This window comes from Protobothrops mucrosquamatus, unplaced genomic scaffold (genome assembly GCF_001527695.2).
Source record: "Protobothrops mucrosquamatus isolate PMUCROS unplaced genomic scaffold, P.Mucros_1.0 scaffold1967, whole genome shotgun sequence".
NCBI classification, from domain to species: Eukaryota; Metazoa; Chordata; class Lepidosauria; order Squamata; family Viperidae; genus Protobothrops; species Protobothrops mucrosquamatus.
Window position 1 is genome coordinate 145319 of NW_015388084.1, and position 20129 is coordinate 165447.

The 20129-nt window shown below is 47.2% G+C and overlaps 2 protein-coding genes across 2 annotated transcripts in view; one reads left to right on the forward strand and one right to left on the reverse strand.

The window, feature by feature from the left end:
• TASOR2 (transcription activation suppressor family member 2) overlaps positions 1-5201 on the forward strand; it is a 25912-nt gene extending 20711 nt beyond the window's left edge. The window contains exons 14-18 of the mRNA XM_029285626.1: positions 43-196; positions 380-485; positions 1975-2156; positions 2744-2858; positions 5138-5201. Coding sequence (XP_029141459.1) covers positions 43-196; positions 380-485; positions 1975-2156; positions 2744-2858; positions 5138-5201 — 621 coding nt within the window. The remainder of the gene's footprint in view (positions 1-42; positions 197-379; positions 486-1974; positions 2157-2743; positions 2859-5137) is intronic.
• Positions 5202-8041: 2840 nt separating this feature from the next.
• Positions 8042-18349, reverse strand: GDI2 (GDP dissociation inhibitor 2; the record flags this gene model as incomplete). The annotated part of the gene is made up of 10 exons (XM_015823722.2): positions 8042-8215; positions 9001-9055; positions 10067-10211; positions 10392-10549; positions 12348-12470; positions 13636-13767; positions 14308-14506; positions 16019-16153; positions 17361-17460; positions 18221-18349. Coding segments are annotated over 10 exons (1332 nt in total), but the record flags the coding sequence as incomplete, so codon positions are not given.
• Positions 18350-20129: the final 1780 nt, after the last annotated feature.

Genomic DNA, 20129 nt, shown 5'->3' on the forward strand with positions numbered 1-20129 from the left:
GTTGCGAGTTTGACACCCCTGATCTCTTTGGTGCTCCCACAGGTCCCTTCCTTGCTGCGTCTCAAACGCTGCCCCAACGTGACTTTCGCCGGGGTGGACAGCCCCGAAGATGCGCTGGCTCACACCTATCAGGAGCTGTTCCACAGTGGAGGCTTTGTGGTGTCCGACGACGACGTGCTGCAAGGGATGAGCGTGGGTGAGTCTGCCTGCTTCGGAGGGCCGGTTTGCACATTCTTCAGCTGGGGAATTCTGGGAGTTGAAGTCCACCCATCTTAAAGCATGCTGGCTGGGGAATTCTGGGAGTTGAAGTCCACCCATCTGAAAGTAGGCAATGTTGAGAACTACTGGACTAATGGTGGGGCCCTGCTCTTTTCTCTAGGGGAGCTGAAAGATGTGATCAAAACTCTGGAGAAACTCAACAGTCATGGACGATGGAAGTGGTTTCTCCACTACCAAGAATCCAAGAAGCTCAAGGAAGATGCCAGGTGAGATCAATCAGAACGTTGCTGGAAGGGACCTTGGAGGTCTTCTAGTCCAACCCCCTGCTCTGCCTTCCCAAGAACCTCCTCCTTGTTCTCAGTCCTGCTTCCCCATTGGCTCGCACCCCACTGTACCGAATCTGCATACCATATATATATATATTTGTGGATAAGCCCATCTGCAGCAGAAACTAACTCTCAATTTTTTTAACCAAAATCCCAACAAAAATACACGACAAATTGATTTATTTGTGGGTGGCACATTTTTCGTGGTATTTTGACTAAAAATTTACGGTTCTGCTTATCTGCCAATGGACTGAGACGAATATAATTTGGGGAGTATATTTTGGCCCTTAAAATTCTTGGCTAATCTGCGGGTATATACGCTAGTCCTCATTAAACGAAGAAGCACATTATACGAGGACCACGTTCATTCAGAAAGGGGTTCATTTATTCATTCAAGCAGGGCCCAATACTGGTCTGTGAACGAGGCAATTATATTTTATTTAACCAGGGTTATCTGTAAGCATGTTGTGGGAAGCTGGTCAACGCAGTTTCCACGGGCAATTTTATTTTATTTAGATTTCTTACACCCTGCATCTCCCCTCAAGTCTCTGTGCAGTTTACAACAACATCATAAGGCCATATGAATCTATCAATAAAAGCAGAATTTGAAAACTATAGTAAAAACAAGTTAAAACTTAGAAGCGAAAACAAATCAGATTAAAATTCAAATGCTAGATGATAGTAATAATAATAATAATAATAATAACAACTATCAGCACCAGCCAATTTGAATGTTCAGTTGACTGAGGTTCATGTCTAATGAATAAAAGATAATAATAATAATAAAGTTGGAAGAGACCTTGGAGGTCATCTAGTCCAACCCCCTGCTCAGGCAGGAAACCCTATACCATTTCAGACAAATGGCTGTCCAGTCTCTTCTTAAAAACTTCCTTGACTTACAACAGTTCGTTTAGCGACCGTTCAAAATTACAATGGCAGCGAAAAGTGACTTACGTCTGTTTTTCATATTTACGACCGTTGCAACATCCCCATGGTCGCGGGATCAAAATTCAGATGCTTGGCAACTGACTCGTATTTATGACGGTCGCAGTGTCCCGGGGTCATGTGCTCCCCTTTTGTGACCTCACGACAAGCAGAGTCAACGGAGGGAAGCCGGATTCGCTTAACGACCGTGTTGCTAACTTAATAACTGCAGTGATTCGCTTCACAAATCTAGGAAGAAAGGCCGTAAAAGGGGGCAATATTCATGTTTTGCTTAGCGATGGAAATTTAGGGCTCAGTTGCGGTCGTAAGTTGAGGACTGCCTGTATTATGGTGGGTGGAAAGTGGGATATATCCGTGGACAATATTGCTTTCCCCCCCCGCCCCCCCCCAAGAGGGAAAATGAGCTGGGCTGATGGACTGGGGACCTTTTGTGAAATTGCCACCCGCTCAAGGGATCACCTCTTGGTCTTCTTTCTTCCCGCAGGGGGGATCCTGCCGCGTACACCAAGGAGTCGGTCCTGAAATCGTGCCAGGTGGCCAACCTCGCCGAAGTCCTCCACTACCATGTGTGCGACTCCAGATCCTGCACGAGATTCGAGCGCCTCAACTGCCTCTTGAACCTGCAGATTCAACACATCACCAGGCGGTTCGCCGTGTTCCTCACAGGTAGGAAAGGGCACCCCGTCGTTGCCATCTGCCCCCCAAAAAACGTAGGAAGAATCTTGACGGCGTTGGCCGTGCACGTCGCTCGTCTCTTCCGGAACACCCTTCCGTTTGCAGCTACAGGCAGTCCTCGACTGAACGAGCGGAACCGAAATTTTACATCACTAAGCGAGACACTGGCTACGCGAGCTTTGCCCTATTTTAGGGCCTTTTTCTCGCCACAGTTGTTGAAGTGAACCCCTGCAGTGGTTTAAGTCAGTCATACAGTTGTTAAGTGAAGCTGGCTTCCCCTATTGGTTTTGTTTGATAGAAGGTCCGGGCAAGAGTAAGTTTGGTGTAACTTCAAACGGTCACTAAGCGACCGGCCCCCTCCTAAGTCCATTGTAACTTTGAACGGTGGCTAAGCAACCCGACGTAAGTCTAGTTTGATTTATCTAGTTGGATTTGGCGTCCAATGCCATCCTGGCCTCTTTTCTGGGCTCATGTGGCCTGTCTGGGCTTGAGATTCCCTTCTGTGAAATGGGCGCAGGTCTGGAAGGATGACTTTTCTTGTTCCGTCCAGGGGAGTGACCTCTGCTTTCGCCTTTCAGAAAACGCCAGCGCCTGCCGAGAAGCCTTAGAGGACAAAGGGATTCTGCGCCTGGACATTACCGGCTTCATCACGGCCGCTCCAGAGATGGTGGCGCCCTTCAGAAGCGGCTTCTGGTAAGGAAAGCGGCCGGATCCAGAAAGTGGACAGCGAAAAGAAGCATCGATGGCGGATTTTGGAAGTCAACTGAGGATTTTATTTTATTTTATTATTTTATTATTCTATTTTATTTTATTATTTTTATTTTATTTTATTATTCTATTTTATTTTATTATTGTATTGTGCTATATTATTATTTTATTTCACATTTATTTTATTTTTTATTTATTTTATTTTATTATTCTATTTTATATTATTTTATTTTTTTATTTTATTATTGGATTGTGCTTTATTATTATTATATTTTACATTTATTTTATTTTATTTTATTTTTATAATTTTACACTGTTTTATTTATATTTCATATATTTTATTTTACGTTATTTTATTTTATATTTTACATTTGATTGTATTTTATATTTGATTTGATTTGGATTACTATTTTATATTAATTTTACATTTTATTTTTTATTTATTTTATATTTTATTGTATTATGCTATATTATTTTATTTTACATTTATTTGATTTATTTTCTTTTATAAGTTTCTTTTACATTTTGTTTTATTTTATATTATTTTATTTGTATTTCATATATTTTATTTTACATTATTTTTTATATTTTATTGTATTATTTTATATTTGATTTGATTTATTTTATTCATATTACTATTTTATATTAATTTCACATTTTATTTTATCATTTTATTCACTGCCCATCTCCTCATGAAACAACTTTTTAGTGGCAGTTAATTCACCCCCCCCTCAAGCAAGAAACTGGGGAGGAAATAATTTCTGGAGGAGGAAAACTATTACAAATTAGTCCTCGACTTACAACAGTTTGTATAGTGACTATTCAGTTACAAACACCAATGAAAAATGTGACTTAGCACCAATTTTTCACACTTAACAACCGCTGTAGCACCTGTCACGGTCACGTGATCGAAATTCAGTTACATTTGGCAACTGACTCGTTTTTATGACGGTCGTGGCGTCCCGGGGGAGGGGGTGTCACTTTTTTGCGACCTTCTGACAAGCAGAGTCAATGGGGGGAAAGCCGGATTCACTTAACAACGGTGTTACTGGCTGAACAATTGCAGTGATTCGTTTTAACGACGGTGGCAAGGCAAGTCGTAAAATGGCAAAACTCAGTGAACGACTGTCTTCCTCAGCCATGGAAATGGCGATCAACTATGATTGTTATTTGAGGACTATCTCGATGTTTGTTCCAGGTAACCAGAATCGACGCCTTCGGCCTCTTGGCAACCGGCCAGGAATCGCGACGCCAAACCGACTTTTCTCTTCGTTCCGGACGTTCCCGGAGACCCCGGAACTCTCGTCCCGCTCACTCCAATTCAGCAGCCGCCAACGCCGTTCGAGGTCAAGCAGACGGTCCTCACTTCCCCCGGCCGGTTTTATTTAAGGGCCGTGGCAAGGATTTGGGGGGGGTGGGGGGAAAGTGGGGGGGGGTGTTTTATTTAACCACAACGTGGAACCTCAGAAGGAAAATGCGTTTTGTGCTCGTCCGTTTCTCTTGCGTAGGAAAACGAAGGCTGGGAAACCGGGACTCTCAATTGTGCAGCTCAGTTCTCTCATAGGAAACATTTAAAAATCTGCTTACTTGAAGGGTTAGGGATCGGTTGACCTCAACCCAACACTTCAGACACGAGACACGGTTGGCGCACTCCAAAAGTGTGTGTGTGGTGGGGACGGGGAGGTTTAAAGTGTTTCACAGGCACTGTGTTAGGCAGGGGTGTCCAATTCCCCAGCCAGTGGACTTCAATTCCCAGAATTCCCTACCCATTGCACTTCCAACTCCTAGAATTCCCCACCCATTGGACTTCAATTCCCACAATTCCCCACCCATTGGACTTCAATTCCCACAATTCCCCACCCATTGGACTTCAATTCCCAGAATTCCTCACCCATTGGACTTCAACTCCCAGAATTCCCCACCCACTGGACTTCAATTCCCAGAATTCCTCACCCATTGGACGCCTAACTCCCAGAATTCCTCACCCATTGGACTTCAACTCCCAGAATTCCCCACCCATTGGACTTCAACTCCTAGAATTCCCCCCCCATTGGACTCCTAACTCCCAGAATTCCCCACCCACTGGACTTCAACTCCCAGAATTCCCCACCCACTGGACTCCCAACTCCCAGAATTCTCCACCCATGGCACTTCAATTCTGGCAGCTGAAGTCCACCTCTCTTAAGGTCGCCCAGTCTGGACACCACCACCCCTGTGCGCTGCGCTGACTTTAACACAACTCCTCTGCAATTGTGCTCCTCCAGGGTGCACGACAACTGTGCTGCCTGCGTCTCCTGGAGTTTTAGGATTCAGGATCTTTTGCAATGATCATTTACCTTTACGAGGGGTGTTTTGCGGGGGGGGGGGGGGGGGGAGGGGAGGAGGAAGAGGGGTGACAAAATAGATAATCCGAGTTAGTAGCACTTGATTTCTCTTGTAGATAGCATGGTTTGTTTGGGTTCTGGAGTTGGGCCTCTCTCTCTCTTATTAAGAGAGGGGTCTGTTCATGGTATTGCAATAATAAAAGGGTTTTTTTTTCTCCCCCACTCATTTGCTGCACTAATAAAAATTAGGCCTTGTAAGATATCTTCGCCCATCTTTGGGGAACCAAAAAAAAAAAAAAAAGAATTCTTTTGTAACTAATCTTTATAAATAAAGTTGACTTGAAAAGGCTTAGTGGAATCATTCAGGGGGGAAGAGGACAATCCCCCCCAAATAATAATAAAATAAAACTCAACCAAAGGTGTAAAACCACACCAAGGGCGTTACAATGGACAATGGGAACGAGGGGAAAAAAATAATCTAAATTTTATATTATTGTGTCAGTTTGGCAGTTGGGGGCTTAACTATATTTATTGATTCGATTTTTATCCCGGCTTTATAACTTTATCGGTTACGGCGGTGAACGTAAAATCATATTCTTTCCTTCCTCCTGTTTTCCTCACAACCACCCTGTGAGGTGGGTTGGGCCGAGAGGGACTGGCCCAAAGTCACCGACTGGGTTTCGCGCTAGAACTCACAGGCTTGATTAGTCCAATCGACCTCTTGGTTGTGATGCGTCTTTCTAGGAATGGAGGACACACACACACACACAGGTGGGCCTCCTTTGCTTGTGTGGGAGGACAAGGGCTTCTTCCGCTGAGATGTTTGTAGTGGGAACCCACAGGAGTAGGACTGGGGGGGGGTTCTTGCAGACATTTCGTGACCTGACTAGGGAACAACCTGAGTGTTAGAAGGGAGTGGAAAGGAGGAGGACTCTGGGTGCCCTCCGAGCTGGGTGGTTTTCTTGCAGATGTTTCATGACCCAACTAGGTAATGCCATCAGTGCTAGAAGGGAATAAGGTTTAAGGAGGAGAGGAGGAAGGGGGGGAGGAGAGGAAGAAAGAGAAAGAATGAAGGGGGAGGAGGAAGAGAATTGTGGGGTCCTTGGTGCTCTTGGTCGCTTCCTTGCGGATGTTTCATGACCCAACTAGGTAACATCATCAGTGCTACACAGGAGTGAGTTTTAAGGAGAGGGGGAAGAGGAGAGGGAGAGGAAGAAAGAGAAAGAATGAAGGGAAGGAGGAGGAAGAGAAGAATTGTGGAGTCCCTGGTGCTCCCTGAGCTGGGTAGTTTTCTTGCAGATATTTCATGACCCAACTAGGTAACATCATCAATGCTAGAAGGGAGGGGGTTTGAAGAGAGGAGGAGGAGGACTGTGGGGTCCTTGGTGCTCTCCGAGCTGGGTGATTTCCTTGCAGACGTTTCATGACCCAACTAGGGAACAGCATCAGTGGTAGAAGGGAGGAGGGTTTGTGGGGAGGAGGGGAAGGAGCTGGAGGAGAGGAAGAAAAGGATTGTGGGGTCCCTGGTGTTCTCTGAGCCGGGTGGTTTTCTTCCAGACTTTTCTTGACCCAACTAGGGGACATCATCAAGGTTAGAGGGAGTGGGGCGTGTGGAGAGGAGGAGGAGGAGGAAAACGACGACTGTGGGGTCCTTGGTGCTCTCTGAACTTGGTGGTTTCCTTGCAGACGTTTCGTGACCCAACTAGACAACATCATCAGTGAACTGGTTTTACTTGCACAGCACAGAAATAATGCAGCACCTTTTCCCCACTCAACCAAACCTCAACCTCCCTCCACCCAATACCGCAAAAAAACCAAAAAAGGTCCCAAAACGCAGGCGACGGAAGACATACACGCGCGCGCACAAACACAGAGAGGCCTTGCCCACGCCAGCGTTTTCGTGCTTGCACCGTTTTTTTGTTTTTTGTTTTATTAGTAGCACTTTTAAAACACAAACAGAAGCCTCGCGGCGCAGTTGTGTCCCAACAGATGTAAACAAGTTTTGAGAAGCTTAGGAGGACGGGGAAGATTTAAGGAGGGGGGGGGGGTTAAAACAAAAAACCAACAAAACTCAAAATTGTCGGGGACTCTTTTTTACGAGCTGCCACTTCAGGACGGGCAGCCGGAAGGCAGCTTTTGCCAGGAGAGCAGATTTCGATGGGAACTTTTGGCTGGCATGAAATGGGATATTTTATTTTATTTTATTTGGGGGGGGGGGGAGAGAAAGGCTGATATCGGTGCGTGGACCGCCAGGATTTTGGGGAAAAAGATGGTAGGCTGAGGGGGGGGAGGCTAGGAGAGACCCTCTGGCTGGTGGTCCTTGTGTCCCGTTCTCCCCCCGCCCCACTCTGGAACCGGCCGGCTTTCTTTCTTTCTTTCTTTCTTTCTTTCTTTCTTTCTTTCTTTCTTTCTTTCTCTTTCTTTCTTTCTCTCTCTCTCTCTTTCCTTCCTTTCTTCCTTCCTTCCTTTCTTTCTTTCTTTCTTTCTTTCTCAAAGGGCTGAGAGCGGAGTAAGCAAAAGAGTTAAAGAGAAAGTTGTGGGTGTGGTAGCACCTGCCAATCTGAACACCGCAACCTGAAATGGACACATGATTATATCGGAAAAGAGAGAGAGGGAGGGTTTTGATCAGCGCAGGGTCCTTTCAATCTCCAGAGATATGATTCAGGAAGGGCAGAGAAAGAGAGAGGGATGGAGGGAAGGAAGGAAGGAGGGAGGGAAAAGAACAGGGCCTTACAACGGTGAGCTGGGTATGGCGCTCAGCTTAAAAGGTCCTCCGTGCGGGGGGGTGCCCCCCAGCCAGCGACTGAGAGCCAGGGGGTGGGGCGGGGCAGGTGGGGGGGTTGAGAGACGTCCGGGCCCCGTTCACTGCTGGTCCTCCTCTCCGTAGATGTCGTTCTTCTTCCGCTTCATCTCTTCGAAGTCGAACTCGGAGCCCATCATCCGCTTGTAAATGTCTTTGATGTCATCGCAGGTGGTCTCGAAGTGGGTGGTGGGGTCGTAGGTGCGGGAGATAAAGATCTGGCCGGAGGGGAAATAAAAAAGGGCAGAGGGTGCCTGTCACCATCAGAGTTTGGGGGTTTTCTTTCATTCTTTCATTTCTCTTTTCTTTTTCTCTTTTCTCTCTCCTTTCTGGATCTTATTTCCCTCTTCCCAAATCCATCCTTCCTTCTCTTCCTCCCTGCTTCCCTTCCCCTTCCTTCTTTGCTGCCTTCTTCCCTTTTTTCTCTCCCTTCCTCCCTTTCCCTCTTCCCAAATCCTTCCTTCCATCTTTCTCTCATCTTCTTCCCTCCCTCCCCTCCTTCTCTTTCCCTCTTCCCAAATCCTTCCTTCCAATCTTCTTCCTTCCTTCCCTCCCTTCCTTTCCTTCTTCCCAAATCCTTCCTTCCATCCTCTCATCTTCTTCCCTCCCTCTTTCCCTTCCTTTCCTCCTCTTCCCACACGTTTCTTTTCTTCCTTCCTCCCTTTCCCTCTTCCCAAATCCTTCCTTCCATCTTTCTCTCATCTTCTTCCCTCCCTTCCTCCTTCCTCTCTTCCCAAATCCTTCCTTCCATCTTTCTCTCCTCTTCTTCCCTTCCTTCCTCTCTTCCCCAATCCTTCCTTCCATCCTTTCTTCTCTCATCTTCTTCCCTCCCTCTCTCCTTCCCTTCCACCCTTCTTGTTCTTTAATTAGGGGCAATTAAACGTGACAAAGATGAAAAACACGAAGCATTAAATTTAGAAACAAATGAAACGGAAGGACCAGTGCATAAACGGGGTCCTCCCCCCCCCCCAGAAACAGTCCTGCCCCCCCCCTTTATACCAACCTGGCTTTCTCTGCCCAGGTCAGTTGGGGAAAACATGTCGCTCACACTAACAAATCTACAAGGAAAGAGAAAGAGAAGATCAATCCGGGAAGATTCCAGCCAACAGGGCGGTGAGAGCCGACCCAACAACAAAAAAATAAATAAATCTGGTTTTATTTCAAAGGCACAAACTGTGCATATTGGGATTTCTGTCTGATGCCTCTGGTGGGGTTGGAGTTTGGCAAAAAAACCCAAAATCTGGTACATTTTGATCTCATGGGGTTAAGGCAGGGGTGTCCAGCCTTGTAAGACTGGCGGACTTCAACTCCCAGAATTCCAGGCAAACTTCAACTCCCAGAATTCCTGGCAAACTTGTAAGATTGGCAGACTTCCAACGCCCAGAATTCCTGGCAAACTTGTAAGATTGGCGGACTTCCAACGCCCAGAATTCCTGGCAAACTTGTAAGATTGGCGGACTTCCAACGCCCAGAATTCCTGGCAAACTTGTAAGATTGGCGGACTTCCAACGCCCAGAATTNCCCAGAATTCTTGGCAAACTTGTAAGACTGGTGGACTTCCAACTCCCAGAATTCTTGGCAAACTTGTAAGACTGGTGGACTTCCAACTCCCAGAATTCTTGGCAAACTTGTAAGACTGGTGGACTTCCAACTCCCAGAATTCTTGGCAAACTTGTAAGACTGGTGGACTTCCAACGCCCAGAATTCCTGGCAAACTTGTAAGACTGGTGGACTTCCAACTCCCAGAATTCTTGGCAAACTTGTAAGACTGGTGGACTTCCAACTCCCAGAATTCCCCAGCCAGCATAGCTGGCTGGGGAATTCTGGGAGTTGGAAGTCCACCAGTCTTAAAGGCACCTTTGGGACCCAAGTCTTAAAGCTGCTATAGCTGGACATCCCTTGCGGTGTGTCGTCTTTCTTCGCCACAGAGGACTGAGCCTCGGGTGTTTCTCCCCCTCGGCCTGTGGACTTCAACTCCCACAATCCCCCAGACTGGTGTGTGTATGTGTGTATGTGTGTGTGTGGGGCAGAGTCCCCCAACTCGGCCCAAACCCAGCGGGCGGCCTTACTTCTCCTCAATGGGCTCCAGCAGGTCCATGGCGGGCCTGATCTCCTTGTCGGGATTGTTGGTCTCCACGGTGGTGCTCACGATGGCGATGTACTTGCCCTGGGCCGCCACGTTGTGGGCGGACGAGATCATGCAGACGTAGATGTCTTTAAAATAAATAAAAAAATAAATAAAATAAAAGACACAACGGGTGGCAAAAAAACCTCACAAACACACACGAAGGCACGGAGACAAAAGCCGCCAAACGGGCACGGCTTCGGCCAAGAGATTCCTCCCCACGCCGCGCCCCCCCCCCGAGAGCCGTATTTGCTCCTCCTGCGTCTTACCCGACTTCCGGTTGACTTGGTTCTGGGGAATGATGATCTGGCAGGAGTTGGCGTCGTTGGTGTTCCGGATGGGGTGGTTCAGGATGCAGATGACCCGGATCACCTTGCCCATTTTCTTCACCCGGTCCGGGACGTAGCTGGGGTCGCAGATGAGCTGCNAAGGAAGGAAGGAAGGAAGGAAGGAAGGAAGGAAGGAAGGAAGGAAGGAAGGAAGGAAAGAAGGAAGGAAGGAAGGAAGGAAGGAAGGAAGGAAGGAGAAGGACTGTGGGGTCCTTGGTGTTCTCTGAGCTTGGTGGTTTTCTTGCAGACATTTCCTGACCCAACTAGGGAACATCATCAGTCTAGGAGTGGGGTTTGCCAGGGTGGGGCATGGAGGAGGAGGAGAGGAAGGACTGTGGGGTCCTGGGGGCTCTCTGAGTTGGGTGTTTTCCTTGCAGATGTTTCCTGACCCAACTAGTGCTGGGAGGGAGGGAAGAGGAGTAAAGAAAGGGAGGGAGGGAGGGAGGGAGGAAGGAAGGAAAGAAAGAAAGAAAGAAAGAAAGAAAGAAAGAAAGAAAGAAAGAAAGAAAGAAAGAAAGAAAGAAAGAAAGAAAGAAAGAAAGAAAGAAAGAAAGAAAGAAAGAGGATTGTGGGGTCCTAGGTGTTCTCTGAGCTTGGATGTTTTCTTGCAGACGTTTCCTGACCGAACTAGGGAACATCATCAGTGCTGGAAGGGGGGTTTGACGGGGGGCATGGAGGAGGAGGAAAGGGAGGACTGTGGGGTCCTGGGTGCTCTCTGAGCTTGCTTGTTTTCTTGCAGATGTTGCATGGACCAAACTAGGTAGCATCATTAGAAGGGAGTGGGGTTTGCAGAGAGGATATGACAAAGGAAGTGGGGTTGTGAAGTGGAGAAGGAAAAGGGGAGGAGGAAGAGGAGGGGGGAGGACGAGTACTCTGGGGTCTTTATTGCTCTCTGAGCTTGCTTGTTTTTCTGGCAGACGTTTCATGACCCAACTAGGTAACATCATCAGTGCTAGAAGGGAGTGGGGTTTAAGAGAAGGGGGAAGAGGAGAGGAAGAAAGAGAAAGAATGAAGGGTATGGAAGAGGAGGAGGAGGAAGAGAAGGAGAAGAATTGTGGAGTCCCTGGTGTTCTCTGAGCTTGGTGGTTTTCTTGCAGACATTTCATGACCCAACTAGGTAACATCATCAGTGCTAGAAGGGAGTGGGGTTTGTGGAGAGGAGGAGGAGGAGGAGGAGGAGGAGGAGGAGGAGGAGGAGGACGACGACGACAACTGGGGTCCTTGGTGCTCTCTGAGCTTGGTGGTTTTCTTGCAGATGTTTCATGACCCATGTAGGGAACATCATCAGTGCTAGAAGAAGAGTGGGGTGTGGGGGGGGGGAGTCGTCGTCTCTGGTGCTCTGTGAACTTGTTTTCTTCCAAACATTTCCTGACCCAACTAGGTGACGACATCAGTACTAGAAGGGAGTGGGGGGTCTGCTCTGTTTATACACCAATGGCTTGCCCTGTCAGTGTTGGTGGGGTGTTCCTACAGGTCCCTTGATTAGGTTGTTGGTTACTGACTGTTTGTCTAAGGATAATTATTTACCGCTGAGGATGCTCCCTAGCTGGGTCACGAAACACTCGCAAGCAAACGGCCCAGTTTAGAGAGCACCAAGGACCCCCCCCCAGTTCCCCCTCCTCCTCTTCCCCTTTTCATTCTCTTCCTCTGCACAATCCCCCCCCCCCAAATACACACACTCCCTTCTAGCACCCGTGAAGTTGCCCTGATTGGATCACGAAACAATCCTCGATCTTCCGACCGATTCCTCAATGTTAAAGAATCCTTGGGGCGCTTGGGGCGCTTGGGAAAGAAGTCGCGCGGTTTTTACTCATAAGAGGCACCGAAAAGGAGGAGGCTGAGCTCCTGGTTGTAATCCCGTTTCGGCTCTTTCCCTGGAGCAGAGGGGAGAAAAATTTACAAAAACAGCCTCGCTTTACCTCGCCTTCCGATTTCACGCCGACCACTTTGCCGTTCTCTACGACGATCTCTTCGATGGGCTTGTTCAACATGTAGGTCCCTCCGTAGATGGCACTGAGCCTGCCGACAAAGCAAAAATATCCCCAAAGTTGGTCCAAAGTCAAATGATTTAATTGCACCTTCGGCCGACCAAGCCCCAATGTGGACAATGTGGATCTAATTATTATTTTTCTGCCTTCAAGTCGCGTTTGAATCCTGGCAAAACCCACCTTGCAATTTTCTTCAGCAGCGGTTTTGGGAGGTTTACCGTCTAAGGCAGGACTAGAACTCGGGGTCTCCTGCTTTTTAGCCTGGGGGATGCCTTAACCGCTACACCAAACGGGCTCTGTTTGCCAGACTTCTTTGCACGATCTCCGTTTCCCCAAACTGGAACTTTCCCGCGCCGTCCCAACTGGGGGGGGGGAGTTAAAAGAGGCAGCAGCCTAGCATCCCTACATAGTCATAAGCGAACTAAATCTAATCTCCTTTGAATTTAGCCGGCCCTTATCTGCGACAACCTGCCTCCAGAAGTTGTGAATCTCCGACACTGGGAGTTTTTAAGAAGAGACCGGACAGCCATTTGTCTGAAATGGTGTAGGGTTTCCTGCCTGAGCAGGGGGTTGGACTAGAAAATCTCCAAGGTCCCTTCAAACATTATTATTATTATTATTATTATTATTATTATTATTATTATTATTATTATTATTATTATTATTATTATTATTATTATTATTATTATTATTGATCATCGCACAGTCAGCCAGATGTTCAGACCGGATTTGGCATTTTGTCTACCTATCGAGTCCTTCCCAAGAACCTGGGAGAGGCAGATGTGGATGTTTGATGGTATTACAGATCTCGTCGCAGGATGGAAGCGGTTCCTAGTAAGGCCGCCTTTTGCAATTGACTGATGGTGAATTTGTCAATGCCGATGATGGTGTCCAAGTGGTGCTCCAGTTGTTTTGGGATTGCACCCAAGGCGCCTATGACTATTGGTACCACCCTTGCTTGCCTTTGCCACAGTCTTTCTATTTCTATTTGTAGGTCTTTGTATTTTGTTATCTCCTCCAGTTCTTTCTTGTCTATTCTGCTGTCTCCAGGCACTGCCACGTCCACTATCCAGACTTTTTTGTCTTTTTTATCGACAATTGTTGCTGTTGTTATTATTATTATTAAATAAAAGGCTATTAATTGGACCTGGCAGCCCAAAGAAGTCCGTCTCCCCCGCCCCCAGCGAAGGTCTCACCTGGCGAATCCCTGGGGAAGCTCGCCCAAGCCATAGAGAGGATAGAGGTAGGGACTTTTGCCATATCTCGCCAAAGACTCGCTGTACAGTTTAATCCTGTTGATGGTTTCTTGGCAAGGTTGATCTAGGTAGCTGAAAGAAAAAAAGAAAAAAGAAAAGAAAAGAAAGATAGGAAGGAAGGAAGGAAAGAAGTAAGGAAGAAAGAAAGAGAGAGAGAGAGAGAGAGAGAGAGAGAGAGAGAGAGAGAGAGAGAGAGAGAAAGAAAGAAAGAAAGAAAGAACGAAAGAAAGAGGGAAGTTAGAAGAAAGGAAAGGAAAGGAAAGGAAGTTGAGATCATGGGTGGGCCAATATAACCTGGGGACTACAACTCCCAGAATTCCTGAGCCAGCTATACTGGCACAGGAATTCTGGGAGTTGAAGTCCCCAGGTTGTAAAGTCACCATAGTGCCATGGTTTAGATCAGTGTTTCTCAACCTTGACAATTTTAAGGCATGTGGACTTCAACTCCCAGAATTCTACAGCCAGCATTGCTGGCTGTGGAATTCTGGGAGTTGAAGTCCACATGCCTTAAAATTGTCAAGGTTGAGAAACACTGGTTTAGATGAAGTGAGGGAAAACCCAGGAGAGGTGGGGAGGGGTCTCTCTCCCAGGGGAGGGAGGGGGTCCACTTACTCATCCGTCCTGTACAGGGCCAGGGCGTGGCCCGTGAAGTCAATCACATCCTGGCCGAGATCAAACTTCTTGTAGACGTCGCGCATGGTGGTCTTCTTGGGGTCCACCCCTTCGAAGGTGCGGGCGTCGTTCTCGTCAAAGTTGGCCACGTAGACCAGAAACTTCCGGAAGCGTCTTTTCTCAAACAGGCCCATCAAACCTTCAAAAGGGAAAACAGCCCTCTTGAGTGAGGAGGAGTGACAAATGCGCACTTCTATCCTGGTTTGTTCTAGAGCAGGGGTAGGCAACCTGGGCTCTTTTATGACTGGTGGACTTCAACTCCCAGAATTCCTGAGCCAGCCACGCTGAGGGGAAAGGGAGAGTTCCCAAGCTGAGCCATGCTGGCTCAGGAATTCTGGGAGTTGAAGTCCACAAGTCATGAGGGGGCCATACTTCCTCCATTGCTGGCTCAGGAATTCTGGGAGTTGAAGTCCACGAGTCATAAAAGAGCCAAGGTTGCCTACCCCTGTCCTAAGTCCTCCTGTTCTAAGCATTGAGCCTCCTAGATCAGGGGTCCTCAACCTTGGCAACTTTAAGACTCGTGGACTTCAACTCCCAGAATTCCTGAGCCAGCATGAGGGAACTATGGCCTCCTCATAACTGGTGGACTTCAACTCCCAGAATTCCTGAGCCAGCCTGGCTCAGCTTGGAAACCTCTCCCTTTCCCCTCAGCATGGCTGGCTCAGGAATTCTGGGAGTTGAAGTCCACCAGTCATAAAAGGGCCAAGGTTGCCTACCCCTGTTCTAGAGCTTGGAGAGGAGCAGCAATGGGGGCTCCGGCCAGTTCCCCCCAACTGTGGGCTGGAGATTGTTTTGGAGTATAGGGAGTCCTCAACGTATAACCATTCGCTTAGTGACGGCACTGAAAAAAAAGTGACTTAGGGCCGTTTTTCACACTTACGACCACTGCAGCGTCCCCACGGTCACATGATCAAAACTGGCCACTGGGATGTATTTAGGATGGCTGCCCAGTGTCCCGGGGTCATGTGATCTCCTTTTGTGACCCACTCACCAGCAAAATCAACGGGAGAAGCCTGATTCACTTAAGAACGGTGTTAAAAACTGCAGTGATTCACTTCACAACTGTGTTAACTGCAGTGATTCATTTCACAACTGTGTTAACTGCAGTGATTCACTTCACAACTGTGTTAATTGCAGTGATTCACTTAACAGTGTTAATTGCAGTGATTCACTTAACAGTTAACTGCAGTAATTCACTTCACAACTGTGTTAACTGCAGTGATTCACTTAATGTTAACAACTGCAGTGATTCACTTCACAACCGTGTTAACTGCAGTGTCACTTAACAGTTAACTGCAGTGATTCACTTAAGTGTTAAGAACTGCAGTGATTCACTTCACAACTTGTGTTAACTGCAGTGATTCACTTAAGTGTTAACTTAATTGCAGTGATTCACTTCACAAGTGTTAAAAACTGCAGTGACTCACTTCACAACAGTGTTAAGAACTTAACTGCAGCGATTCACTTAAGAACAGTGGGCAAGAAAGATCGTAAAATGGGACCCAGAGTCACTGAAGAACCGTCTTGCTCAGCAACAAAAATCTGGGACTCAATCGTGGGCCGTAAGGCGAGGCCTACCAATGCGATGATCCGGCAACCCGCATTGTGACCCCCTGGTGGGATCCATCGAGAGAAAGACCCATCGGCTTACTGGAGGCGAGGGCTTCCGCTTCGGTCGACGGGACTTTGTAGATCTTCCCGCCCTTGTAGACGAAGCTGCCTTCGATCACCTTGAAGTCCAGGTAGCGAGTCACCTCCGTGTACAGCAGCATCTTGACCAGCTGGCCTGCAGGGGGAAAAAAGAAAAAAGGTCCCAGGATGAATCACCCAGTATGAACCCAGGCAGGCAGGCGAGGAATGCTGCAGACGAGACGCCGCCGGTTCAAGAACTCTGGGCTGGTGGGGGTCCAGGAAGGGAGCCTTCTCTGTCTTGGCCCCCATTCTGTGGGATATTCTCTATCCCGCCCCCTCCCCAAGAGGTGAGGCTAGCCCTCGCCCTCCTGGACTTCCAGAAAAGACTCAAAACGTGGCTGTCGTGGTTCCGACAGAGGAGACTCTTCAAAGAACTTCGAGGCATTGTTTACCTTAAAGAACCTTTATTCGAGTAGCATGGCATCGGCACGTACATAGGCCAAGCCAAAATCTGGATTCCCCTCTCCTGAGCACATAGTATCAAAGCACAATTCCCTCCTCCAATTCACAGTCATAAATCACATTCCCCAATTAGCTTGAAATGCAGGCTTCCCCTCCAGTTCTTCCACCCGCCATTTCTTATCATCTCTTATTTCAAAAACCTTGGTTCTCACGCTAGCTACAGTATTGTTATGTCTAGCTAAACTCTCGTGCATCTTCCTCCTACCCCCCCCCCAGTATCATTTAATTCTAACTCTAATTCTAAGAGTAAAACATGAGAAGGAAAATGGCTGCATCTCCGTCTGTTGTCCAAGCCAGAACATCCGATGTTAGCAGCGTTGACAATGGCTTGGGGTGTCCAGAGGAACATGCAGCCGTGGGGCCGATTAGCCCCCGGAAAGCCCCACCTCCTTTTATGCCAAAAGTGCTTTTTTCCAGGAGATAATTGGACTTTCCTGTTTCCTATAGAACTTTTTAATGAGTCTGTTGGCTTTCACATTGCTAAACTTCACCCAAGTGGCTTCGGACAGCCAATATCCCTTCCATTGTACTAAGTACTGCAATTTCTCTTTAAAAATTCTAGAATCAAGAATACGCTTTACTTCGTAGTGGGTCTGACCCGCCACCCCGAGGGGTCGGGGTTCCACTTTAAGACCTTTCCCTAAGAAGGCTCAATTGTGGTCGTAAGTTGAGGACCCACCTGCATGGTAACTAAAGGAAATCCATTACGCAGCCCAGAGGGACGGCTGCCGTGTGTGCTGCAGTATTTTCAGAGGCCCGAGACACAAAAGAAGTAGAAAACCCACTGTTTCATTTCTAGCAGGAGAAGAGAGCAGTCAAGGCCGTTTCCAGCCACTCACCACAGGCCATAAGAAATTTGGGGATCAGATCGACGTTCCAGTCTCTTCCTCGGCCCATCGACTCCGGGACGACTCCTGGCATGGAAAACCTTTTGTACAGCTTTTAAGAACAAGAGGAGGTGAAGTTAGGAGGGGTTGTGCACTTCACCCACCCAGGAAAAATTCTGTAAACTGACCAGAATCAGAAGGGAACCAGAAGGGAGGGAGGGAGGGAGGGAGGGAAGGAAGGAAGGAAGGAGAAAGAAAGAGGGAGAGAAAGGAAAGAAGGAAGGAAAGAAAAAGAAAGAAAGAGAAGGGAGGAAGAAGGAGAGAGGGAGGAATGAAGGAAGGAAAGAAAAGAAAAAAGAAAGGAATGGGAAAGAAAGGAAAGAAAGGAAAGGATGAAGGGATTGGAAAAGAAAGAAAGAAAAAGAAAGAAAAAAGAAGGAAAGCAAGCAAGAAAGGATGAAGGGAATGGGAAAGAAAGAAGAAGAAGAGAAAGAGAGAGAGAGAGAAAGAAAGAAGGAAAGAAGGAAGGAAGAAGAAAGGAAAGGAAGGAAGGAAGGGGGAGAAAGGGGGAGGAAGGGATGAAGGGGGAAAGGAATGAAGGAAAGAGAAGAGAAAGAAAGAAAGGAATGGGAAAGAAAGGAAAGAAATAAAGGATGAAGGGATTGGGAAAGAAAGAAAAAAAGAAAGAGAAAAAGAAAGAAAAGCAAACAAGCAAGAAAGGATGAAGGGAATGGGAAAGAAAGAAAAGAGAAAGAAAGAGGAGAAAGAAAGAAAGAAAGAGAAAGGAAGGAAGGAAGGAAGGAAGGAAGGAAGGAAGGAAGGAAGGAAGGAAGGAAGGAAGGAAGGAAGGAAGGAAAGGGAAGGATACTCACATCTTCCAGGGGCGTAATAGAAGCACTTTCCCCTCCATAGTAAGCGTTGCGGTCCATGTGCAGGACCTTTTTGCCATTCACGGACATGATGCCAGAGAGGATGCATTCCTGCAGAGAGCAGATATCAGAACAAAATCAAGCGGGGGGCTGGACTAGAAGACCTCCGAGGTCCCTCGCAGCTCTGTTATTCTACGTTATCCTTTGCCTTCCTGCCTTCGGATGCGGCCCCCACCTCAAGCCCGGCCACACACTTCCCTCTAGAAAGCACAGCTGTTGTGTTGGACTGTCGTCCAGGGGCTCTTTGGCCAGGGTGCCAAGAGACTAGCTGGACTTGGATCGTGGACCGGAAGAGAGCAAGGTCAGACCCTCCCCAGCAATTCACAGAGTGTTCCTAAACCAGGGGTAGGCAACCTTGGCTCTTTCATGACTCGTGGACTTCAACTCCCAGAATTCCTGAGCCAGCATGGAGGAACTATGGCCCCCTCATGACTCGTGGACTTCAACTCCCACAATTCCTGAGCCAGCATGGGGGAACTATGGCCCCCTCATGACTCGGGGACTTCAACTCCCAGAATTCCTCAGCCAGCCTGGCTCAGCTTGGAAACCTCTCCCTTTCCCCTCAGCGTGGCTGGCTCAGGAATTCTGGGAGTTGAAGTCCACGGGACATAAAAGAGCCAAGGTTGCCTACCCCTGGCCTAACTGTTATACAAATAATTGCTTCCATCCAGCAAGAGTCCGTCCCTCAGTGAACAACAATTTAATTTAATTTAATTTAATAATTTAATTTATATACCGCCCTTCTCCCGTAGGACTCAGGGCGGTGCACAGCATATTAAAACAGACAAACAAAATACATCAAAGAACAAAAAACCCCCATAAAACCAAATTAAAAGCCAAATATTCGAAGCTGTGTGTCAATTAAAATTTTCATTAAAATCATCCCTACCTAAAATCCTCCCTAGGTCAGGTCCGCTTGCTGGAAAAGCCATGTCTTGAGGAATAAAGGAACTACACTTGACTTACAAACATTGAGGAATAAAGGAACTACACTTGACTTACAAACATTGAGGAATAAAGGAACTACACTTGACTTACAAACATTGACTTACAACCTTGACTTGCAACAATTCATTTAGCGACCCTTTGAAGTTTTACAACGGCACTGGGGAAAAAAAGGGACTTAGGACCGTTTCAGCACCCCACACGATCAAAATTCGAACGTTTTATTCCCAACAATCCTTCCACTGCAACTTCCTACGCTTATTATTTTCCAAAACAAGGTCAAGAAGCTTGATATATTAAATATCAAACTAGGTGTGTCCTAAACAGTGAGAACAATTAACCAGTGGAACTACCCGCCACCAGAAGCTGTGGATGCTCCAACACTGGAAGTTTTTAAGGAGAGACTGGACAGCCATTGGTCTGAAATGGTATAGCGTTTCCTGCCTGAGCAGGGGGCTGGACTAGATGACCTCCAAGGTCCCTTCCAACATTATTATTATTATGGATCATCGCCCAGTCAGCCAGATGTTCAGACTGAATTTGGCATTTTGTCTACCTATCAAGTCCTTCCCAAGGACCTGGGAGAGGCAGATGTGGATGTTTGATGGTATTACAGATCTCGTCGCAGGATGGAAGCAGTTCCTAGTAAGGCCGCCTTTTGCAATTGACTAATGGCGAATTTGTCAATGCCGATGATGGTGTCCAAGTGGTGCTCCAGTTGTTTTGGGATTGCACCCAAGGCGCCTATTACTATTGGTGCCACCCTTGCTTGCCTTTGCCACAGTCTTTCTATTTCTATGTCTTTGTGTTTTGTGATCTTCTCCAGTTCTTTCTCGTCTATTCTGCTGTCTCCAGGCACTGCTACGTCCACTATCCAGACTTTTTTGTCTTTCTTATCGACAATGGT